This window comes from Mesoplodon bidens (assembly GCF_964165515.1).
Source record: "Mesoplodon bidens genome assembly, chromosome: 12".
Classification (NCBI taxonomy): Eukaryota; Metazoa; Chordata; class Mammalia; order Artiodactyla; family Ziphiidae; genus Mesoplodon; species Mesoplodon bidens.
In genome coordinates, this window is record NC_138168.1 from 51,862,345 (window position 1) to 51,889,418 (window position 27,074).

Consider the following 27,074-nt stretch of genomic DNA (forward strand, 5'->3'; position numbering starts at 1 on the left):
ACAACCTTGGTTTCCTTACAGGCAAAATAAAGGGGTTGGATGAGGTCTTCTCTGAGGTGCCTCACGGCTCGACACTCCAAGTGACTAATAGTGAGAATTTGTTAGTGACTAGTGAGAACTATTAGTCACTCCACGTGACTAATAGTATTTCAGGGAGACACACGGGGGCTAAAGGCATGGCACCTAGAGTGACTGGCACCTTGGAGATGCCCAATAAACATTTCTTGATTGATGGACTAACTAGAGATCCACTCTAATCACTTAGATGTCTCTATTTGCCTCTGTTTGGAGCTGGCTGGGCGCAGGGCCCAAGGATCAGAGCTGACTGTTGTTATGGCAGTGACTGCAGTATCTTTCCCCCAGTTTTATTGAGATACACTTGACTTACAACAATTGTGTATGTTCAAGATGTATGTGACAAGTTGATATGTGTATATATTGAAAAATGATTACCTCAATAAGGTTATTTACCACATCCATCGTGGCACATAGATTGTGTGTGTGTGTGGTGAGAACACTTAAGATCTACTCTCTTAGTAGCTTTCAAGTATACAATACAGTGCTGTTAACTATAGTCACCACACTGTACTGACTGCAGTCCTTAAAGCGGTGCTTCTCAAACTCGAATACACATATGTATCACCTGGGAATCTTGTTAAAAAGTGGATTTGGGTTTAGTAGGTCCGAATGGGGGGACTGAGATTCTGCATTTCTATCAAGTTCCCTGTGATGTGGATGTAGTTGCTTCCCCAGCCAGACTTGGAATAGCAAGAACTTAAAGCACAGTACAGTCCATCCTCCGTATCCCTGTGTTCAGCATCGGCGGATTCAACCAAACGTGAGGATGTGGAACCCACTGTTCAGAGGCCAACTGTACATTACACCCTTTTATATAAGGGGCTTGAGCATCCAAGAATTTTGGTATCCACAGAGGTCTGGGAACCAATCCCATGGATACCGTGGGACAACTGTAGTAGGCCATAGAGTCTAGATCTGTGATTTTCAAAGTAGGGCTCACAGTCAGACATGAGTAGGGAGGGCCATAGTGGGCTGAGGGCTAGCTTTATGGGGCAGATAAAGTATAATTCCATAGACTTTAATTTTTATATTCTAATAAGTGCTGCTTAGTGGTGGAGGTTCCTATTGGGAGATTTGTTGTCATGCGGTGTGACTGTAATTATGTAAAGTGCATTCATTCGCTCAACAACTACTGGTGAGCGGTGCCCTGTGCCAGGCACTTGTCTAGGCACTGGGAGTACCTCTGAACAAAACAAACAACTGGAAACTCCCTGCTCTCATGAAGCTCATATTTTAATAAGGAAAGTATTGTAAACAAAACAAGACACACACATAGTTAGAATTCCTACACTTAAAAAAAACCCACACTTTTCATCACATAGCAGTGTTTTCTTAAGCTGCTTATTGTTGTTTGCAATGCTGCTATTCTTGCCTTTTAAATGTAAATTGATATTAGCTTAGCTTAATTATGAAAGTAATCGTGGTCTGCTGTGTGAATTCAAGGGTGGGCAGTTACGTATGTTTGCACCAGTGGTATTTTAGGCCTACACATTTCCATTAGCTAGACTCTCAAGACATGCAGGCATTTGAGATTCAATTACGAATCATTCACATCCCATTTCCAGCTATCAGTTTAATGTAGTTAGAACCGATTGGGCTTCCCTGGTGGCGCAGAGTCCGCCTGCCAATGCAGGGGACACGGGTTCGTGCCCCGGTCCGGGAAGATCCCACATGCCGCGGAGCGGCTGGGCCCATGAGCCATGGCCGCTGAGCCTGTGCGTCCGGAGCCTGTGCTCCGCAACGGGAGAGGCCACAACAGTGAGAGGCCCGCGTACCGAAAACAAAACAAAAACAAAAACAAAAACTGCTGGTGACCAGCAGCAATGTGATGAAAAGTCACAGATGATAGACTTGTCCCTCCCTCAACTGGATCAAAGAAAAATTGTACATAAAAACTTGGAGCAAATCATATATTTCCATGAGCATCATCAGCAACAATCCTAAAGTAGATTTACTGAATCTCTTATCAAATTCTGCTTGGCTGGTGACATTTAACTGTGATCACCAAGTCTTTTTTTCACAGAAGGAAGAAATGGATAGGGTAGATGGGCCATAATTCTTCATGTTCACTGAATCCTTATCAGGGAGAATCATGTGGAGGTTGAAATTTATAAGAATGCCTGCCATAATCAAAGATTTCTACCACCTGGAGTTTTACAATGATTGTTGCATGCAAGAGTCATGACTTTTCTATTAGGTTGATGATTGCATTAGCCGTGTGCTTCCTTAGTTTCTGCTTCTCTGTTCTCTCTCTTACCATCACGGGGGCTATTAAGGACTTGATTTTCTCCTTGCAGATGCGAGCAGGGTTTCTTTCTAAGTTTGGACATTTTAAGATGTCGGATGCTTCCCCTACACAGGCTCAGTCCAAATAGAAAAGTGAGTGATGTTGTCCTGGTAAGTAGTTTGGAAGTCAGACTGACCAGTGTCACCCAGCTTTTTTCACTTTGAAATACATGATCTTTTTCAAATGTTCTACAATAGGCACATACTGTTTTCATATATTTAACAGTACTTTTAAAATAAAATAAATGATTTGTTGATGACAACTGATTTAGTATAGTCACTGTTTATGAAATGAAGTGAGGTGAAATTTTTTAAACTGCTTCTTTTTTAGTTAAAGGAGGAGACAGTCAATCATCTTTTTTATTTCAGAAAACTGAGTTAGTACCCATTACCCTGGGAAAACTGTACAACTGGACCTTTTTACTTTATGTGACTTAGTAAAGGTCGCCTCTCCCCTCAGAGCTCTGGGAAGCGTCATGATAATTTGTATACTCCTGGAAGGGAAAGCCCCACTCCAAACGCCCTTCCTAACACCCCCAGTTATTTGGAGGCAGGAGGGGAACTGTGGCTCCTGTTTGTTTGAAAGTCCTTACCCTGGAGAGAAGGCGAGATAGTTCTGCCAAAGCTTCTGGGAAGTTTCCACTTGCCCTGAAAGCCTTCCTAGCCCAGGTGCTGTAGCACTTGACACGACCTCAGAGTCTTTCATTCCTTTGAAACATGCCTTTCAAGGTGCCATTTAAAACATTGGAATGAAAACCCATTAAAGAATATGTAAGCAAGAGTGAGAAGGAGGGTTGCCAGGGACAAAGAAGCCACTCATGCCTCCTCGCCATTTTGCTTAAGGGCACTGTGTTATTTTCCTAGGGCAACCATAACAAAGTACCACAAACTGGGTAGCTGAAAACAGCAAAATATATTCTCTCCCGGGTCTCACGAAACTGTGCCCCATGGGAGGGAGACGCAAGAGGGAGGGGATATGGGGATATATGTATACGTTTAGCTGATTCACTTTGCAATAGAGTGGAAATTAACACACAACTGTAAAGCAATTATACTCCAATAAAGATGTTTTTTTTTTTTTTTTTTTTTTTAAAAAAAGAGGGCTTCCCTGGTGGCGCAGTGGTTGAGAGTCCGCCTGCCGATGCAGGGGACACGGGTTCGTGCCCCGGTCCGGGAAGATCCCACATGCCGCGGAGCGGCTGGGCCCGTGAGCCATGGCCGCTGAGCCTGCGCGTCTGGAGCCTGTGCTCCGCAACGGGAGAGGCCACAACAGTGAGAGGCCCGCGTACCGCAAAAAAAAAAAAAAAAGAGCCAGACCATGCTGGCACTCTAATCTTGGACTTCTGGCTGAAACCATGCCCCATAGGGTTAATAAAAACTGGTGACTAACAGAAGCTCTTGGGCTTATCTTACAGAACATCAGATAAGGGAACAGCTTGTTAAAAAAAAAAAAAACCCTCTGCCTGTAACACAACAAATCTGGCTGAAACCAGATGGAACCAACATGGCTGAGCCGAGTCTGCAGAGAATAGACCTGCTTGTTTAATAGATGACCTTTTGATGTCACAGCCCCAAACTTCCCCACGTTTCACACTAATTCCCCCCGGATTTGCACATGCATCCCAAGAAGAAGCATGTAGCTCAGCAGCACCTGCACAGGAAGATGATTACATCACCTTTTCCTGCCTCCATCACTTTCCCTTGCACCCCCGACCACCCTATACTCTTCACCTGTCGCTATCCCAAGTTCCCCACCTTCAGGGAGGCAGATCTGAGATTTGTTTTCCTGTCTCCTCAGTTGGCTGCCTCGTGAATAAACTTTTTCTCTGCTGCAAACCTTGGCGTCTCAGCGTTTGGCTTGCTGCATGTTGGGCAAAGGAACCTGGTTTGGTGACACTGTGGCTAGAAGTCCAAAGCCAAGGTGTTGACAAGGCCTCTCTGAGAATTTTACGGAAAAATCCTTCCTTGCCTCTTCCTCGCCTCTGGTGGTCATCGGCAGTGCTTGGTACTCCTTGGCCTGGAGATGCACCACTCCAATATCTGTCGCTGTTTTACATGGTATTCTTCCCTCTCTGTCTGTGTTTCTGTTTTCTCTCTTTATAAGGACACCAGTCATTGGATTAGGGCGCACCCTAATCTAATATGATCTCATTTTAACTAATTACATCTGCAAAGGCCCTACTTCCAAATAAGGTCTGAGGTTCCAGGTGGACCTCAATTTTGGGGGAACCCTATTCAACCTGTATATAGTATAGTATATAGTACAGCAGCTATACCTCCTTTTGGCTCTATTTGCTTCTTCTAATATTCTAAATATGAAGAATTATCAAGGTGAAAAGAGGATTTCTTATGATTTGGATTAGTACACAGCTGACAGGAGATTTTTTACTTATTTTAAAAATAAGCTTTTTCACTAGATGGGGTCATTCAAGGTCAAAGATTACCTTGCGTGGGGTTGGAACCCACTGATAATATCTTGCATGATCTTCAAACCAGCTGTTGCCAACATTCCTAATATAGGTAGAAAAATAATTATAAACAGAGCTCTCCCCCAAATCCGCCTTTGGATGTTCCTTTCAGCAAGTTCCCTCTAGAATACCATGATTTACATCCATCTCCTGTCCCCAACCGCTATCTCCTTCTTGTTGACAATAGTCTCTGGGACTCTGGGACATTGAAAGGAGAAAATTCACACAAAATTACTGCTTCCTAAATATCTAGACCTGTATGAAGAAAGAATCCAGAGGAAATAACAAATACTCATTAATACATTAATGTTATCTCCTCAAAGTGTAGAGATCAGGTAATCACACACACACCCATTGCCTAAGTATCAGATATACAAGCTGAAACAAATGGTCGTAAGCTACAAAACTATCCAGTCAATAATGAGAGAAAAATAAAGGTATGCTTCCAAAAAATAGAAAATGAAAGCCAAGTGAAGATTTATTTTCTAAATAAACATATTTTAACAGAATATACTTATGGCTGTCTGTTTCAGTGCTGTGTTGCTTTGCCCAAGGTAGCCTGGTAAGGAAACATTGCACATCTGGATTGGGTTCAGGAAGAATTTATAAACATCATCTATACCCACAAGCCTCAACAATCTTTGAAGTAATACAAATGTCCCATAATCTAAAGAAAAACAGAAGCACAGAAAAATTCATAAGGAAATTTGCAATAAGAAAAACTGGTTACTGAGTATCTTCAGCAGAAAGCTAGGCATTATTTAGAGCACGGTCTTCCAGGTTATCTGATTTAAGCCTGTCATTGCCTTGAAGCTATTTTTACAACTCTTATAAGTTGTAGATAACTGATAATAAGGTAAAATAACTGTCTACTGACAATTCTTGTTTATCAATATGCGATAAATTCTGACTAGCGGAGGTTCCGATGACTTCCCTTCCCCACAAAGGAAAAGCGTTTTGCAACCACTTGCAAATTCATTTCAGTATTCCTAATTTATAAATGTGTTTGTTCTTTGGATTCTCTTTTGAATTACTTGTGATAGCTTTTCCAGTTCCTGCAATTAATTAATGAGTTAAATAAAATCTTTGATGCATGTTCACTTTATATTCATATGAGTCATATTACTTACAAAGGTTATCCTTTTACAGATTTATGGAACAAAACATGCCACCACTTTCAGACTGAAAAGAAGTCTTCAATTTTTACTGAAAATTCAATCTATCCATTAGATTAAATTTAAGTGAATTTATATATTCCTGTTACATATTCCTGGAATAGCACTCTTGTATGAAAGCATTAATCCCTGCATAGATGGACTGACAGTTCAAGGTTATTAAATGTACTGTTTTTCCATAGTGTCCTCATTTTTTGTCACTTCTGCCTGGAAAGTTTTCTAGACCAGCTCTGCTCCAGAGCTAAGGAAAAACTGGGATACAGCCATAGAAAATGTGAATTCACTTGCCTTGCTTTGTGAATTATCACATCCATTAAAGCTGAGATTGACAGCAATGTAATTCTAAAAATAATTAATTGCTTGATAACAATGCAACAGCTACTACATTCAAACAACTTGACAATCTAAATGTTACAGAGTAAGTGAAAAAAGAACAGGTAAGTGAGCTGCCCATCCTTTACCTAGAGGATGAGGACCCACAAGACTGACGTTCTGACTTCAGGTAACCCCTCATCCCCACACACTCAGGCCCTAGACCAAGTTGAGAAGAGATTAGAGGATGTCTTTGGTACATTTTAGTTGCCAATTTCTGCCAACATACTATGACTACCTCAACAGCCAGTATTCTCTAACCCAGTCTCTGCTGTCGAGAGAAGATTTTGAATAACTCTTTCACACTAAAATATTAATAACTTTCAACATCTTTCCTTTCCCAGGAGGAGCTTTATTTTAAAAGAGAATTGCAACTCTCATATATACAGTTAGCTGATCTTTGACAATGAGCAAAGGCAATTTAATGGAGAAAGGATAGTCTTTTCAGCAAATGGTACTGGAAAGACATGACATACATATGCAAAAAAAGTGAATCTAGACACAGAGCTTAGAGCTTTCACAAAAATTAACTCAAAATGGGTCAAGACCTAAATATAAGATGAAAACTACAAAACACCTAGAATAACATAGGAAAAAAAATCTATGTGACCTTGGGGTTTGGTCATGGCTTTTTAGATACCCCATCAAAGAAAAAATTTAAAAGTTGGACTTCGTTAAAAGTTAAAATTTCTGTTTTGAGAAAGACACTTTTAAGAGAATGAACTATGAGCCATAGACTGGAAAATATAAACCATAGCCAGCGCATACCTGATAAAGGACTTCTGTCCAAAATGTACAAAGAACTCTTAAAATTCAACAATAAGAAACCAAACAACTCAATTTAAAAAGTGGGCAAAAGATCTGAACAGACACTTCACCAAAGAAGACATATAAATGGAGAATAATAATATGAAAAGATGCTCAACATTGTATATCATCAGGGAAATGCAAATTAACACACTAATGAGACGCCACTCCACACCTGTTAGAATAAAGTCCAAAACAGTGACAACACCAAATGCAGTAAGAAGTCTCATTCATTGCTGGTGAGAATGCAAAATGGTAAGTCATTTTGGAAGACTGCTTGGCAGTGTTTTATAAAGCTAAATATACCATATAACCCAGCAATTGCACTCCTAGGTATTTATTCCAAAACGTTGAAAACATGTCCACACGAAAAACCAGCAGTGGAAGTTTACAGAAGCCTTATTCATAATTGCCAAAATCTGGAAACAACCAACTGTCCTTCAGTAAGTGAATGTATAAACTGTGGTATATCTATACAATGGAATATTCAGTGATAAGAACTAAGCCTTCAAGCCATGGAAATAAGCTATCAAGCCATATGAAAGAATCTTACATGCATACTGCTAAGTGGCTGAAGCCAATCTAAAAAGGTTACAATGCTATATAATCACAACTATATGATATTTTGGAAAAGGTAATACTATAGAGACAGCAAAAAAGATCAGTGGTTGCCAGGAGTTTGGGGGGAGGGAGGAATAAGCGGAGCACAGAGTATTTTTAAGGTGGTTAGACTATTCTGTTTAATACTGTACTGCAATGGTGTATACCTGACACTGCGTATTCGCCAAAATGCATAGCACTGTTCAAACAACAGTGAACCTTATTTAAACTATAGGCTTTAGTAAAAATAATGTATCAGTATTGGTTGGTCACTTATAAGAAATGTATCACACTAATGGAAGACGTTAACAATAGGAAAAATTGTGTGCGGCAGTGGAATGAGAGTGGGTATATTTTCAGTGCAATTTTTCTGTAAACCTAAAGTTTCTCTAAAAACAAAATCTATTAAAAGAGAAATTCAAGCTGAGTAAAATGTTTAACACAAAAGTGTGAATCACTAGTTGTGAAATATTGGCAGATGTTTTGGAATAAGCAATCCCCCCTACGTCGCTTCATTCACGTAAAATAGAGGCAAGCATTCCTCTTATCTATCAATAATGTGGCCTTCCTGAGTACCAGAGAGGGATTTTACTTCGTTCTTTCTTAGTCAGATTCATTCTTTTTTTCTGCTTCTGCCCCAGATTCATTGATGGGAAAATATTAGCATCGAATCATAAATCCTTACACATTTGGCCACACTTTTTGTACATAAGAGTTACTATCACTTTCATTCTGAACTCAAAAGCCAGATAAAAACACTTGCTATCACACCAAGCTTACAATCCTTGGTGCCCTCATCAGCATCGGTGTTCTGTTCCACCACCCTTCATTCTCCACTACAGTGTTTACTCTAGGCACCTCCTCTAGCTCTGACCTTATGGTTATTGCTCTGTTTACTACTTGCCACTTTCCAACACGACTTAGAGCTATTGAGGGCAATTGTTGAAAGATACAAATACAAGTATTTTTTTTATCACAGATTCAAATACTACACAAAGGTAATTTATGAAAAGGATTAACAAGATTACCCCACTTTACATACATTAGGAAATTGGACATTTTAATCTAGCTCAAAAATTTTAAAACCCATATCCTTTCAAGCCAACCTTCCGTACATCTTCCTCTGGATTCCTAAATTAACTAACTTGAGTCTATTCTTGAAAATGCTCTCATAAAATTACCCATAGATTCAAGATTAGGAGAACTAATAAGGGGTCTAAATTTTTAAAATATTAGAATTCTTAGATACTAGTCACATGGTTTACCTTGCTACTTGAATTAAAAAGGAAATTAGTGCATTAAAATTATTCAACTGTTATCAACAGTTTAAAACAGTTATAAGAAACCTGTCAATACCATATCTAACAGCCTTCATTTAATTATTATTATCTAGCCACTCCAATGCTAGATACAACTTCATTAATTTTAGCAATTACTTTATTAATGATTCAAACACTTATGGAAGAACTAATAAAAGACTGACAATACTCCAACGAAAAATAGCTTATCTTTGTTTCTATAACAGAAATATTGATTGAGAAATTACTCAAAGCAAATATTTCAGAACCTGACTCTTATTTCCAGTGAAAAACATGTTTATTCAATAAGCACCAGGTGCAAGCCACAATGAGGCATAAAAGGATAAGGAAGATATGGTTAGACATAATGCCATCTGAATTGAATTTTGAAAAGTAGAAATGGGAAGACGTTCATTCTAAAGGAGAAAAAAGCATTAAGTTGACTAAGTAATTTGGTATTTTTTTAGCAGAGCTGAGTGTCCACTTTGATCAGTGTATGTGACCAATATATTTTGACCAGATTAGTGAAAGGGAAAAACTTGAAAAATAGGACGAGAAAAACAAAACAAAACAAAACAAAAACCAAACCACAACATGAATGTCAAGTTAAGGATTTCTTTAGTGTTTTATACAGTGTTTTGTGTATACCAGCTTTTTGTTCACTGTTGCTTCTTACTTTTCTATCCTCCTTTCTGAATTTAATGTTTCTTCCTGAAATTTACCCTCTGGGAATCCTTTTATTAATGTCTGTTGATTTGAAACTCTTTCCAAGTTTTGTTTTTATGAAAAATGTCTTTGCTTTGGTCTTACTTGTGAATAATTTATATGATTCTATGATGACAGCTATTTTGTTTCAGTCTTTGGAAGATATTCTACTGTCTTCTGTGTTTTGTTATTGCTTATGAGAATTCTGCTGGTCTAATTGCTTCTTTGAAGTTATTCTACCTTTTATTCTCTACCTCTTTTAAAAACCTTCCTTTTAAATTTAAGATTCTGAGTTTTTCTACAATCTGTCCAGGTAGAATTTCTTTTTCATTTTTCTGGTTTCAGTTTAATTGAATTTCATGACTCTCTAAATGCATGTTTTTCTCTGTCCTTAAAAATTCACCAATCCTGTTAAATAAATATGATCTCTTTAAATATTTCCTATTCCCCCTTTTCTCAAATCTCTCCTTTTGAAAACTCCAATTAAAATTTGTATTAGAGACTTCCAGGGAAGACGACGGAAGAGTAAGACGTGGAGATCACCTTCCTCCCCACAGATACACCAGAAATATAGCTACACGTGGAACAACTCCTACAGAACACCTACTGAACGCTGGCAGAAGACCCCAGACCTCCCAAAAGGCAAGAAACTCCCCACGTACCTGGGTAGGGCAAAGCGGAGAGATTCCCGCACAGAGGATCGGTGCCGACCGGCACTCACCAGCCCGAGAGGCTTGTCTGCTCGCCCGCCGGGGCGAGCGGCGCTGGGAGCTGAGGCTCGGGCTTCAGTCGGAGCACAGGGAGAGGACTGGGGCTGGCGGCGTGAACACAGCCTGAAGGGGCTAATGCGCCACAGCTATCCGGGAGGGAGTCCGGGAAAAAGTCTGGACCTGCCGAAGAGGCAAGAGACTTTTTCTTCCCTCTTTGTTTCCTGGTGCGCGAGGGGAGGGGATTAAGAGCGCTGCTTAAAGGAGCTCCAGAGACGGGCGTGGGACGCTGGGGCTGCTGCCGCCGCCACGAGGCCTGTGTGCGAGCGCAGGTCACTGTCCACACCCCGCTTCCGGGGAACCTGTGCACCCGGCCACTGCCGCGGTCCCGAGATCCAGGGACGGCTTCCCTGGGAGAACGCACGGCGTGCCTTGGGCAACGTCACGCCGGCCTCTGACGCTGCAGGCTCGCCCCGCACTCCGTGCCCCTCCCCCCCTCCCCCGGGCCTCAGTGAGCCAGAGGCCCGGAAGCGGCTGCTGCTTTAACCCTGTCCTGTCTGAGCGAAGAACAGATGCCCTCCAGCGACCTACACGGGGAGGCGGGGCCAAATCCAAAGCTGAGACCCGGGAGCTGTGAGAACAAAGAAGAGAAAGGGAAATCTCTCCCAGAAGCCTCAGAAGCAGCGGATTAAAGCTCCACAATCAACTTGATGTACCCTGCATCTGCGGAATACATGAATAGACAACGAATCATTCCAAATTGAGGAGCCAGGAGTCAGTGCTGTGCCTCTGAGGTGGGAGAGCCAACTTCAGGACACTGGTCCACAAGAGACCTCCCAGCTCCACATAATATCAAACGGCGAAAATCTTCCAGAGATCTCCATCTCAACACCAGCACCCAGCTTCACTCAACGACCAGCAAGCTACAGTGCTGGACACCCTATGCCAAACAACTAGCAAGACAGGAACACAACGCCACCATTAGCAGAGAGGTGGCCTAAAATCATAAAAAGTCCGCAGACACCCCAAAACACACCACCAGACATGGACCTGCCCACCAGAAAGACAAGATCCAGCCTCATCCACCAGAACACAGGCACTAGTCCCCTCCACCAGGAGGCCTACACAACCCACTGAACCAACCTTAGCCACTGGGGACAGACACCAAAAACAACGGGAACTACGAACCTGCAGCCTGCAAAAAGGAGACCCCAAACACAGTAACATAAGCAAAATGAGAAGACAGAAAAACACACAGCAGAAGGAGCAAGATAAAAACCCACCAGACCTAAAAAATGAAGAGGAAATAGGCAGTCTACCTGAAAAAGAATTCAGAATAATGACAGTAAAGATGATCCAAAATCTTGTAAATAGAATAGACAAAATGCAAGAAACAGTTAACAAGGACCTAGAAAAACTAAAGATGAATCAAGCAACGATTAAAAACACAATAAATGAAATGAAAAATACTCTAGATGGGATCAATAGCAGAATAACTGATGCAGAAGAACGGATAAGTGACCTGGAAGATAAAATAGTGGAAATAACTACTGCAGAGCAGAAGAAAGAAAAAACAATGAAAAGAAATGAGGACAGTCTCAGAGACCTCTGGGACAACATTAAATGCACCAACATTCGAATTATAGGGGTTCCAGAAGAAGAAGAGAAAAAGAAAGTGACTGAGAAAATATTTGAAGAGATTATAGTTGAAAACTTCCCTAATATGGGAAAGGAAATAGTCAGTCAAGTCCAGGAGGCACAGAGAGTCCCATACAGGATAAATCCAAGGAGAAATACACCAAAACACATATTAATCAAACTGTCAAAAATTAAATACAAAGAAAACATATTAAAAGCAGCAAGGGAAAAACAACAAATAACACACAAGGGAATCCCCATAAGGTTAACAGCTGATCTTTCAGCAGAAACTCTGCAAACCAGAAGGGACTGGCAGGACATATTTAAAGTGATGAAGGAGAAAAACCTGCAACCAAGATTCCTCTACCCAGCAAGGATCTCATTCAGATTTGATGGAGAAATGAAAACCTTTACAGACAAGCAAAAGCTGAGAGAGTTCAGCACCACCAAACCACCTTTACCACAAATGCTAAAGGAACTTCTCTAGGCAAGAAACAAAACAGAAGGAAAAGACCTACAGTAACGAATCCAAAACAATTAAGAAAATGGAAATAGGAACATACATATCAATAATTACCTTAAATGTAAATGGATTAAATGCTCCCACCAAAAGACACAGATTGGCTGAATGGATACAAAACCAAGACCCATATATATGCTGTCTACAAGAGACCCACTTCAGACCTAGAGACACATACAGACTGAAAGTAAGGGGATGGAAAAAGATACTCCATGCAAATGGAAACCAAAAGAAAGCTGGAGTAGCAATTCTCATATCAGACAAAATAGACTTTAAAATAAAGACTACTAGAGGAGACAAAGAAGGACATTACATAATGATCAAGGGATCGATGCAAGAAGAAGATATAACAATTGTAAATATTTATGCACCCAACATAGGAGCACCTCAATACATAAGGCAAATACTAACAGCCATAAAAGGGGAAATCGACAGTAACACATTCATAGTAGGGGACTTTAGCACCCCACTTTCACCAATGGACAGATCATCCAAAATGAAAATAAATAAGGAAACACAAGCTTTAAATGATACATTAAAAAAGATGGACTTAATTGATATTTATAGGACATTCCATCCAAAAACAACAGAATACACATTTTTCTCAAGTGCTCATGGAACATCCTCTAGGATAGATCATATTTTGGGTCACAAATCAAGCCTTAGTAAATTTAAGAAAATTGAAATTGTATCCAGTATCTTTTCCGACCACAATGCTATGAGACTAGATATCAATTACAGGAAAAGATCTGTAAAAAATACAAACACATGGAGGCTAAACAATACACTACTTAATAACGAAGTGATCACTGAAGAGATCAAAGAGGAACTCAAAAAATACCTAGGAACAAATGACAATGGAGACACAGCGACCCAAAACCTATGGGATGCAGCAAAAGCAGTTCTAAGAGGGAAGTTTATAGCAATACAATCCCACCTTAAGAAACAGGAAACATCTCGAATAAACAACCTAACCTTGCACCTAAAGCAATTAGAGAAAGAAGAACAAAAACATCCCAAAGTTAGCAGAAGGAAAGAAATCATAAAAATCAGATCAGAAATAAATGAAAAAGAAATGAAGGAAATGATAGCAAAGATCAATAAAACTAAAAGCTGGTTCTTTGAGAAGATAAACAAAATTGATAAACCATTAGCCAGACTCCTCAAGAAAAAAAGGGAGAAGACTCAAATCAATAGAATTAGAAATGAAAAAGGAGAAGTAACAACTACACTGCAGAAATACAAAAGATCATGAGAGATTACTACAAGCAACTCTATGCCAATAAAATGGACAACCTGGAAGAAATGGACAAATTCTTAGAAATGCACAACCTGCCAAGACTGAATCAGGAAGAAATAGAAAATATGAACAGGCCAATCACAAGCACTGAAATTGAAACTGTGATTAAAAATCTTCCAACAAACAAAAGCCCAGGACCAGATGGCTTCACAGGCGAATTCTATCAAACATTTAGAGAAGAGCTAACACCTATCCTTCTCAAACTCTTCCAAAATATAGCAGAGGGAGGAACACTCCCAAACTCTTTCAACGAGGCCACCATCACCTTGATACCAAAATCAGAGAAGGATGTCACAAAGAAAGAAAACTACAGGCCAATATCACTGATGAACATACATGCAAAAACCCTCAACAAAATACTAGCAAACAGAATCCAACAGCACATTAAAAGGATCATACACCATGATCAAGTGGGGTTTATTCCAGGAATGCAAGGATTCTTCAATATATGCAAATCAATCAACGTGATACACCATATTAACAAATTGAAGGAGAAAAACCATATGATCATCTCAATAGATGCAGAGAAAGCTTTCGACAAAATTCAACACCCATTTATGATAAAAACCCTGCAGAAAGTAGGCATAGAGGGAACTTTCCTCAACATAATAAAGGCCATATATGACAAACCCACAGCCAACATCATCCTCAATGGTGAAAAACTGAAAGCATTTCCACTAAGATCAGGAACAAGACAAGGTTGCCCACACTCACCACTCTTATTCAACATAGTTTTGGAAGTTTTAGCCACAGCAGTCAGAGAAGAAAAGGAAATAAAAGGAATCCAAATCGGAAAAGAAGAAGTAAAGCTGTCACTGTTTGCAGATGACATGATACTATACATAGAGAATCCTAAAGATGCTACCAGAAACTACTAGAGCTAATCAATGAATTTGGTAAAATTTTAATGCACAGAAATCTCTGGCATTCCTATACACTAATGATGAAAAATCTGAAAGTGAAATCAAGAAAACACTCCCATTTGCCATTGCTACAAAAAGAATAACATATCTAGGAATAAACCTACCTAAGGAGACAAAAGACCTGTATGCAGAAAATGATAAGACACTGATGAAAGAAATTAAAGATGATACAAATAGATGGAGAGATATACCATGTTCTTGGATTGGAAGACTCAACATTGTGAAAATGACTCTACTACCCAAAGCAATCTACAGATTCAGTGCAATCCCTATCAAACTACCACTGGCATTTTTCACAGAACTAGAACAAAAAATTTCACAATTTGTATGGAAATACAAAAGACCCCGAATAGCCAAAGCAATCTTGAGAACGAAAAATGGAGCTGGAGGAATCAGGCTCCCTGACTTCAGACTATACTTCAAAGCTACAGTCATCAAGACAGTATGGTACTGGCACAGAAACAGACATATAGATCAATGGAACAGGATGGAAAGCCCAGAGTTAAACCCATGCACATATGGTCATCTTATCTTTGATAAAGGAGGCAGGAATGTACAGTGGAGAAAGGACAGTCTCTTCAATAAGTGGTGCTGAGAAAACTGGACAGGGACATGTTAAAGTATGAGATTAGAACACTCCCTAACACCATACACAAAAATAAGTTCAAAATGGATTAAAGACCTAAATGTAAGGCCAGACACAATCAAACTCTTAGAGGAAAACATAGGCAGAACACTCTATGACATAAATCACAGCAAGATCCTTTTTGACCCACCTCCTAGAGAAATGGAAATAAAGACAAAAATAAACACATGGGATCTAATGAAACTTAAAAGCTTTTGCACAGCAAAGGAAACCATAAACAAGACCAAAAGACAACTCTTAGAATGGGAGAAAATATTTGCAAATGAAGCAACTGACAAAGGATTAATCTCCAAAATGTATAAGCAGCTCATGCAGCTCAATAACAAAAAAACAAACAACCCAATCCAAAAATGGGCAGAAGACCTAAATAGACATTTCTCCACAGAAGATATACAGACTGCCAACAAACACATGAAAGGATGCTCAACATCTTTAATCATTAGAGAAATGCAAATCAAAACTACAATGAGATATCATCTCACACCAGTCAGAATGGCCATCATCAAAAAATCTAGAAACAATAAATGCTGGAGAGGGTGTGGAAAAAAGGGAACCCTCTTGCACTGCTGGTGGGAATGTGAATTGGTACAGCCACTATGGAGAATGGTATGGAGGTTCCTTAAAAAACTACAAATAGAACTACCATATGACCCAGCAATCCCACTACTGGGCATATACCCTGAGAAAACCATAATTCAAAAACAGTCATGTACCAAAATGTTCATAGCAGCCCTATTTACAATAGCCCGGAGATGGAAATAACCTAAGTGTCCATCATCAGATGAATGGATAAAGAAGATGTGGCACATATATACAATGGAATATTACTCAGCCATAAAAAGAAACGAAATTGAGTTATTTGTAATGAGTTGGATGGACCTAGAGTCTGTCATACAGAGTGAAGTAAGTCAGAAAGAGAAAGACAAATACTGTATGCTGACACATATATATGGAATTTAAGGAAAAAAATGTCATGAAGAACATAGGGGTAAGACAGGAATAAAGACACAGACCTACTAGAGAATGGACTTGAGGATATGGGGAGGGGGAAGGGTAAGCTGTGACAAAGTGAAAGAGAGGCATGGACATATATACACTACCAAACGTAAGGTAGATAGCTAGTGGGAAGCAGCCGCAGAGCACAGGGAGATCAGCTCGTGCTTTGTGACCGCCTGGAGGGGTGGGATAGGGAGGGTGGGAGGGAGGGAGACGCAAGAGGGAAGGGATGTGGGAACAGATGTATATGTATGACTGATTCACTTTGTTATAAAGCAGAAACTAATTTAAAAAAATAAATAAAAATAAATAAATCTCTACCTTCCAATAATAAATAAGGCAAAAAAAAGATGTAAAAAAAAAAAAGGATCACAAACTTAAGTGTAAAAAAAAAATTTGTATTAGACTGTGTCATTATATCCTTCGTGTTTCTAAACCTTCTTATCTGGGTAACTTCTTCTTGGCTATCTTTATGAATTCTTTGTTTGTACCTAATATGCTACTTAATTGCTCCATTTAATTTTAAATTTAATTATATTTTTCACTTCTAAAAATTCTATTTTTCTCCCAAGGTTCCTTGTTTATTTTTTTAGTGTAAACTTTTAATTGAATTATACATACATATAGAAAAGTGCGTAAATTATAAGGGTACAGCTTGATGAATTTTCATAAAGTGAAAACATCTGTGTAAACATCACCCAGATCAATATGTAAATGGAATATGCCCAGAACCCCAGAAGTTCCTTTGTGCCTCTTCTAGTCACCATCTCGTACATAACTTCTGCATAGTTTTAAATTTTATATAAATTTAGTTACATAGTAATTTCTATATTATAATATACATCTGATAATTTCATTATCTGACACATTTAGGGCCTAACTATGTTATTTGTTGGTTTGCGGACTTTATTTTTTCCTTATGTTTTAAAATTTTAGATTTTGAGCTGATGTTCACAGGGACAAATCCATGTGACTTCCGTGAGAACTCAGTTCAAAATGCTTCCCTCCAGGAAAGATACGTTTTGTTTTGTTTTGTCCAGGATTCCAAGGAGCTGTTAACCCAGAACTCTTTAAGTCAACTTCTAGCCTTAGGAATTTTTGGCTCGCAAGCGTAGCATAAATTCAAACCTCATTCCATATTAAGGTAGCGTTATGGTTGCAAATTCTCAAGGCGACATTTTTTATCCCCCTCAGCTGAGTCCTTGAAAACTAAATTTCCTTTTACTAGAGGGCATATTTTCCTCCATTTCTAACTTTCATTGAATATGTGATCTTTTGGAGATCCTGACTTTATGTAAAGCTCTTACTTAGTTCCAACCCTCTACCTTATATGGACCAAGGCTTTGTCATCTGTCCTTCATTTGACAATTAATGTTAAAGGGATCATTTAGCACAACCGCATGATCTAATTCAGCATCACTAATAATGGTACAAACCATTATCGTAAACTTCCAAATGCAATGAATGAGAAACACACATTACTCATGTAGCATTTTCGCCAAAAATGTTTACCCTAAATCTAATCATCAGAAAGAATCAGACGTCCAGATTTTGGCACATTCTATAAGACATTAACAAATAATGATGCTATAAATATTCAGAAATTCTCAGAAAAAAAAATTTCTTTTTCGAGAAGTTGAATCAGGAGTCTTACATGTCTTTTCTTGGGTGAAGCAAATACCTGAATCATTAATGATATAGTTTTAAAGCTGACTTTGGAGGCTCCAATTTAATTTTTTTTTTTAAGCTCAAGTACCTGACATCTGTTTTACAGTAGTTTGGGCCTCAATTAGATGGAACAAAAGAAATGGAAATGAAGTACCCAAGATAAATGTGAAAGAATCAAAGAAGACAGAATCTGCAAGATTTGACAACTGATTCATTTATGAGATAGTATGGAAAGTAGAACAGTCCCCCAAAGATGACTACATCATAACCCTTGGGACCTCTGAATAGATTAGATTACATGGCAAAGAGGAACTGAGATTGCTAACCAGCCAACCTTAAAATAGGGAGAATAGCACATTATCTGGATGGGCCCAATGTGATTACATGGGGTTCTTAAAAGGGAAAGAGGGAGGCAGAAAAGAACCAAAGAGGTGGCAATGTGAGAGGGATTAGGGTCGGCATTGCTGGCTTTGAAGAGAGAATGGGGCCATGAGTCAAGGAATGTGTTAAACTCCAGAAGCTGGAAAGAGCAAGGAAACAGATCCTCTCTTAGAGCCTCCAGAAAGAAAACACAGTCCTGTCAACACCTTTTGAATTCAGTAAGACCCATTTTGGACTTCTGATCTCTAGAATTGTAAGGTAACAAATTGTGTTGTTATAAACTAATATAAATGGGGATGTAGGGGAAAGAAAGAGACAGAAAGTATTCCTGGAATGAAGGTGCAATGCACAGAATTGGAGAAGCCTAATGAGGAAGCAGGTTTGGGAAAGAGGAGTTGTTTAATTTTGAGCACAAAACTGAGACAGAAGGAACTCTAACGAGTGGTACAGTCAAGCTTTGGAGCCTAAGAGGCCTGGTTCTTACAAGCTATTCCAACTTGGTCAAGATAGTAAACCTCTCTGTGCCTCAATCTTTTCACCTGAAATAGGAATAATAATAGCACCTACTTCATAGACGATTATACAGAGGAATAAATGGGATAATTTATGCAAGGCTCTTGTACTTGGTTTATGCTCAAATGTTGGTTGATGATAATGATGATGATGATATAGAAAACACGCTGTGTATTGTTTTTAGTCATCACAGGCCACTACACAACTTTAACCACTTGGTTTATGACCAAATATCAGTGTAGGAATAAAAAATGTAAATTAAAGTACCTTGCTTCCTTGTTTAGAAGGGATGCCAGCTGTACTATTTCTGTTTCAATGATTATTCTCCAGATTTGTGCATATATATATATATATATATATATATATATACACACACACACACACACACACACACACATAGAGAGAGATGAAACTTCATTGTTCAAGTTGACATTTTGTCCCTCTTCTAAGACCTTGGATTTGCCCTTACAAAACCTACATAGCTGGCCTAAAGCCCGATGAGATTGCTATGCTCCAGGAACACTGAGGTTGGGAAATAACTGTGTCCAATCCTGTAGCCTGCAGGGCAGGCTTCCTGCCTCAGAAGGGCAGAAAGAGGACAGTCACAGGAGAGATTAGCAAGAGGTCCAAGAGATGGAGAAAAATGGAACTTGCCTAAGTAGGGTTTATTATCACTTTACCTGTCCCATTAAAAGCACCACACCCTCCTAGGATGAATTATGCTTTAAAGATCACTTCTTTTCTTCTTGGAAATCGTTCTTCCTCCCTGGGGCTAAGGGCAGGCATTTGCACATCTCTGGAGGTTAGTATTTCCTACTTGCTCATTAAAGACCAAGTTTAGTAAGACAGTGTGCCTGCTCTAAAAGAGCTCAAAGTCTGGTGAGGGACCAGCACCCAAACAATGGTATAAAAAATTTGTTTCAAGAAGGGTAAAACCAAGTGCTTCACATCAAGTGTGGAGACTCACGGAACACAGGTGGCAGCATGACAAAGGAAAATGCTCCAGAGGGAAGTGTAAACAAAAGTGCCTCTGGTAGAAAGGAGGTCTGTTTTCCAACTCTGATGCTCCATTGTCTTGTGATCTATTAAATTTTACTCCATTTCCCCAAAGGATTGACATATAAGCGACAATCAATTAAAAACCGAGGTCGTGAAAGAATGCTGTTTTCCAACTCTAGGCCGAGAACTCTTACTGACAGATGCCTGTGCTATTTCCAGTTTTTGATTATTATGAATAAAACTGCTGTGAACATTCATTTACAAGTCTCTTTTTAGATGAGTGTTTATATTTATCTCAAATAAACACCTAGAGTGGAATTTCCGGGTCACAGGGTAGGTGTATGTTTAATTAAAACTTCTATTATAAAGGAATCAATAGAGATCGTGAGGCAAGACTGTGTTTAAGTAAAAACGGGTTGGCTAAAACGCAAAGTTTTGTGTGTGTGTGTGCGTGATCTCACCGAATTTGTCAGGGACAGCAGTTTTATTTAAACATTGAAGAAATCTTTTATCCCCATTTCAGTCCTCAAACTGGAATCTCCTCTAAATCAAGGAGACCATCTTAACTGACATGATGTTAGAGTGCTATTCATTTGTAAACGGTTTGCTCTACTGGATCCACACGCTGCCATTCTGCACCATCACTAACAGCATATTCTACCCCTCGTTTTAACTGAGTCCTCTGCATTTCTACATAGGATGACTCTGGTTGGTTGGGAAAGCTGGCACAAAGAGAAGCTCAAAGTCCTGGCAAAACCACTGGGATGTACCCCGTAAGTCCTCTGCTGACTCCATCAAAACACTTTTTTTAAACCAGATCAAAATAATCATCTTTCGTTATAAAGGAGAAACCTCTTCATTAATCACCTTGTAGATACTCTAGGATTTTATCCATTCTGTTTTTATTTCCAAGTCATTTGCTTGCAACCTAAGGGGTCTGTAATGCGTGATTCTTTTTCCTGTTAACTGAATTAGATGCCTCATTTAAAACTCTTGATAGCAATGCCAAGTTAGCTGGACTAGAAACAGATGCTGCTAATCCAAATATTAACCAGCTAGAGACATTAAGGCACATATGACTTAGAACAAGGACCCAGGGTGCCATCAAAGCTGAGATGTCAAGGCCTCTGCAGAGTAACCTTTTAACAAAGTCTTATTTGTATATGTTTCAGTTAAGGTTTTAATCTCTGATTAGAAGGGAGAAAATAAAAAAGATTTAACTTGCCAGCCCAAGCGTTCGGCAATATAAAAAACTGAAATCTGATTTGTCTGTTGGAAAAGTAGAAAGAAGACTTGGTTCAAATAAGTATTTTAGAAATTCAAAGTACAGACACAGTGCTATGAGCTACGCTATGAGCTGAAATGCACAGACATGCCCTTGTATTTACAGCACCTGCCATCAGAAAATCTCAGTGCCCTTCAGGGGAAGGCCCTGAGAAAAAGCTTTTTGATGACTGAAAAGAAACTGTAAGATAGACCTAGAAGGCAGAAGTGTCCCCGATCTAGTAAGATTTTCTCTTGCGTATTTAAAGAAAACTTTACAAAGTCAAGTCAGCATATGCTTATTGAGAATTCAGAGAGTCTGAAATTTCAAATACATTTTTATAATAACATTAGGCACTTGGTAGACATAAATCTTTTATAAAAAATTTATTTCTCTGTTAATACAAATTCCAACATCAACAAACAATAGTCCAGTGGAAAAATACTTAGCCATTAACATTGAAAACTTTTTTTATTTAATAAATAGAACTTTGGCATTCAAAATTCTAGCTGTAAACCCTATTAAAAAGCAAAAAAAAAAAAAAAAAAAAAAAACCAACCCCTTTACAAAAAAAGAGGCAAGGATGATAGATCAGAAGGCATAAGCCAACCAGTGGCTTCACATTCTTTTTACAATAACTGTTTTTCAATTAAGTCATGACCGTTGTATTTACACATGAGGTATTCTGGGTGGTTCAAAAACTGAACCTAGTTTACAAAAACCACCAGTCATAGTGACTGATTACACACTCTGCTGTGCTTTTAATGTAACCACCTAGCACCTTACTACTTCTTGTCATCACACCAATGTGATGCTGAATTTTATGTTTACATATTTAAATAACTATTTATACATATATGTACACATATACACACAAATGACTATACTCCAAAGGAGTTTCCTGCTCACTAAACAGGGAAAAGGCTGGGCTCCAAAGACATATATCTGATACCTCCCCTCATGTTTACTAAGGTATCTACCTAGTAAGGAAAAACTGCTCTTGCTTTAAAAAAAAAGGAAAAAAAAATCCTAATCAAGTCTGTTTACAGAAGAACAAGGTGCAATAATCATCAACATTCTTACAGCTCATGTAAAATAGAAATGAATGCTTACTGCAGGCAAAAAGGCACAAAAGGTTCTCTCTGTATGCAGCTGTAATAGTGTTGTTAATGACTTATTGATTTGAAACTACATTCTTCATATACTCAATATTTCTTTTAAATAAGAAAAATCCAAATATCCAAAACCTTTCTCTCTTCATGATTAAATGTAGAACATTATCATGCAGCAATTTCCACCATGACATTTTGGGGTGAAGCTAGAAATTTTATGTTTTGTGAACACTGGAAAAAAAAACTGTCAGAAAAGGAAACAAAATGAATTAACTTTGGCTCTGAGAGCTCTAGCTACTGGCAGTTTCAAATGACACAGGCTGAGTGAGCATGGTTATGAGAATTGCTTATTTCTGTAATCACATATCTACAGTGGTAGAAAGCTGCATAAGAGAATGCCAATAATCCAAACTGAAGATGTGCCTGAGCTGAACTGTGTGATGTAAAAATAGAGTCCAAGTTCTCAGCTACTGTATTATTCAATGAACTATTAGTGATACTGAAAGAACATTTTTCCAGTAAAGTAGTTCCTTTAAAAATGCCCTCTGGGGCCTCCCTGGTGGCGCAGTGGTTGAGAGTCCGCCTGCGGATGCAGGGGATACGGGTTCGTGCCCCGGTCTGGGAGGATCCCATATGCCGCGGAGCGGCTGGGCCCGTGAGCCATGGCCGCTGGGCCTGCGCGTCCGGAGCCTGTGCTCCGCAACGGGAGAGGCCACGACAGTGAGAGGCCCGCATACCGCAAAAAGAAAAAAAAAAAAAAAAAATGCCCTCTAAGAGAATCCTATTAATAAGTCTTGAACTATGACAGAATTAATTTATAAGCTCATTAGTGAGTCAGAAATGTACAATATCCATTTTAGCAACACTTTCTGGCTCTTGAGATTGTCTCTAACAGGCTACTGGAAGAAGTCTAATTCAGTTTAATAAATTGTCATGACCAACAAACAAATTTCACTAAAATAAAATACTGTTAACATTAAATACTGAATCCTATTTCAAATACAAAAAGGGGCCACACTTATTTTATTTTTTTTAATTCAGGCATGGCTTACCTAGTCAATACTTAAGCAAAATTTCAAATAGATTTACTTTAAAACTTAGGTTAATTTTCACCTCAGACATACAATCACTGTAATAACTTCCAAGAATATCTTAGTTCAAACTAGGACAAGATACTATAGTGTTTCTATTTGCCCATCTTACCTAGCCTAACAGTAAAATCCTTGTTTTTAATGAGATACTGATCTTCTTACTATTCTAACACAAAAGGTTGTCCTGGGAAAGGGGAATTTTCTGAAAAATAAAAATCAACCTTAAACACTGACAACTTAGACTACTACTATTTTTATTTCCCCCCAGATTCCCTCCAAGTCTGTCTACTTATGATCTAGGCCCCTTTACAAACCCCAGACTCCAAGAGATTCCATTCTGTCCTTCCAGGTTACACGTACACTATCACATCTTAAATCCCCCTTTATGTGGAGTAATACATTTTGGAAACTGAAATACATCAGCAGTAGTTAGTTAAGTTTCTACTAGGTTAAATTTGTTTTAACCTCAAGAATTCTGTAAGTTTTAGAAAGCTAACTTATTTTTTTTTAAAATATAAATTACTTAATCCCAACTAAGCTGGAAAACAAAGTATCTACAGTGATCAAAACAAACGATCAAAAGTTTGTTTAAACAACAATACTAACCATAAAACCCCCAAACATATACATTTAAGAATCTAGTGACCCAAATCAGTGATTATTTGCCCATTATCACTATCATTTTACAGTACCTTTACTTTCAAAATTATGGAGGCTGGGGGTGTGGGGGAGGGGATTCTATTCAAAGAGGATGTAAAGGTCTTGTGTGCTACACCTGTGGCTTATCTATTTCAGATGCTATTACCTACTTTACTGTAAAGGGCCATTTTTACAGATCTTAATTTTTATAAGGCAGAATTCTTTGCATCAGATTTTTGGTACAAATTTACTACTCCCTGATTGTCTTCAAACCACCAACATTCAAACACAAAAGAACACATGAAAAAGCCAAATTCTTGCTAGTGACTAGGTCCTTCCTTATTAGGTTAGGGACCTTGGGATACAGAATCACTACAATGCACTGATTTCTTAGCGCCCAGATCCTAAGACTTAAAAGGTGGGGGGGGCTTCCCTGGTGGCGCAGTGGTTGAGAGTCCGCCTGCCGATGCAGGGCACGCGGGTTTGTGCCCCGGTCCGGGAGGATCCCACATGCCGCAGAGCGGGTGGGCCCGTGAGCCATGGCCGCTGAGCCTGCGCGTCCGGAGCCTGTGCTCCGCAACGGGAGAGGCCACAACGGCGAGAGACCCGCGTACCGCAAAAAAAAAAAAAAAAAAGGGCAGGGAGGACTCAGGCACTGAATGGAAGGAAAGTCTGATGTCCTTACAATGTATTATAACTGATTGTTGAAATATAACTATAAGATAACTATTGAGAGCTGTATATAAGCCAATTTCTGAACTGAATGTCTTCCTGGGTAGCTTCCTTGAAGGCCTTATCCCAAATACGTTTTCACTGCTGAAAACATTTAGGAGCGTATTTTTCTAGGAGCAGCCTTTACACCAGTATATAAGCCCAGCAAGAAAACAGACAAGTGATCTGCTCTTGCCTCAAACAATATTCTCCTGCTTGATTAACATCCCTCATTCCTTCTACCTGTTATTTAGTCTTGACCTAAATGAGACCTGGGGTTGCATCAAGAGATAAATCAAAACAACTTCTAAAGGACAATGACTGCCATAACTAAGTACATTAAAAAGAATGTACATTTAAATGCTCTGAAGGCAATGAAATATATAGTCCTTCCAAAATACCAGTTAAGACAGGGAAATACTCATTTGGAAGTTTAAATGATTATATGTCTACAAAAAAGTCAGTTGCATTTCATAGTGATATCCTGTACCCCAGAAAAAGAACTAACCTGGCCAAATTTGTATTCTATGAAGAACCTTGTTTTTAATGTACTTTACCTAACAAAAGGAATTGCAATATCACCTGGGTTTAGATTTTGTTTTATGCTAGTGATAACTCAGATATAAAGGATACAGGTTGATTTTTTTCTTAAAGTAGTTTCAACTTTAAAACGGATACAAAACTGTTAAAATGTAAACATTTGAGATTTGGATAAATAAGCTATTGTTCCAGAGTCACTTTGTTCATCTTTCTTTTACAATAATGATCTGAGGCCTTAGGTTTGCATTAATTATATATGGCTTTGTTTACATTGATATATATATATATATAAATAGATAGATAGATATAATATATAAACAAAAAGTTGTAAATAGTAAGGGATATGTTAAAATTAGTTCAGATTATGTTGAATTGCCTTGTAATACATACATACAATGCTAACGGGAAAACCATCACATCAATATTTCACATCTCTTCGGCAATTCACAAGCACTCTGGAAAAACAGCTGACCTATCTACAGTACTAAAATCAACCCAACACTACAACCTCACCATCTCAGCACAGGGATTGTTCAGACACAGATGGTTTCGCCTGCTGTACTACTATTTGAACACTTGCCTGCTGTGGCAACTCTTGTTCAGCCAGCCCTTGAAAACCCCAAGTACAACACAAGCTTCTCCATGAAAAAAAAAAGCAGCACAAGAATACAGTGTGTGCCTTTCTTAGAAGCTTTCCTTTGATCCTAGAAATCTTTATAATTTTGTGAACACACACACACACACAAAAAAAAAAACTACAGGATTAAAAGAAATCCTATCCCTTTATCTGAAGGGCATTCTTCACAGCTTGGTCCTACAATCAGTAGTTTGAGAATACAGAAAATGTTTTCTTATACATTTTATCATATTTTTCAAATGGTAATTTAATTTTTTTCCTGATTAGATAAGCCCCTTCGATACTTCCTCACATCCCAATTCCTCCCCAACAGAACAAATCCACAGAAAAAAAAACTTATGTGCAAGTCGTATGTCACTTGCAAGTTTCTATCATGGCTCCTAAAAGAAATGTGAAGAACCTAGCACAGCAGCATGTAACAATGGGTCGTTATTGCTGTGGGACCAACACTGGTCACTGGGTTACACAGTTGTCTCCCATGTCCTGAGCATAGCGGTCTGATATCGTGGTCCGTAATTCATCTATGTCCCTCCGTAACTGGCATACATCTGACAGTTTTTTAGTGAGTGTTTCTGGGCTGTGGTCATTCTCAGTCTCTTCAGCTGAACAGTTCATTGCTGTGGAAATAAAACATGGAGAAAATCTCACATTTTTTGGGAACAAAGTCATTTTAGGATTTTCAACTTATTATCATTGTAAACATAATGCTGTATACCGAATACAAGTCAGGCTCAGGTTTAAATTATGCATCACTCAATAGTAAATGCATCTTATCTACTTGGTCCTTTTAAAATTTTGCTAACTAAAATGTATTAAATTCATACAGTGATAACACACAAATTCAACAGGTTTAATGGATGACAATATTCCAAAAGTAAAAAGGAACATGCTCTAACAGCTCTCTTCAAACTCAGAGACAAAAATCTGAAAATCACTGTGTGGTGAGGGGCATTATCTTATATTTTTACAGATTGTGAAGTATTAACAATCGAGTCTGTGT

General features: G+C 38.7%; 1 protein-coding gene across 2 annotated transcripts in view; it reads right to left on the reverse strand.

Annotated features, from left to right (window-relative positions):
• Window positions 1–23,221: 23,221 nt before the first annotated feature.
• Window positions 23,222–27,074, reverse strand: part of CEP85L (centrosomal protein 85L) — a 153,938-nt gene continuing 150,085 nt past the window's right edge. For both annotated transcript variants that reach the window (XM_081251008.1, XM_081251007.1), the window contains one exon: window positions 23,222–26,691. In XM_081251008.1, the coding sequence (XP_081107134.1) occupies window positions 26,528–26,691 (164 nt within the window). In that variant the 3' untranslated portion in view covers window positions 23,222–26,527. The remainder of the gene's footprint in view (window positions 26,692–27,074) is intronic.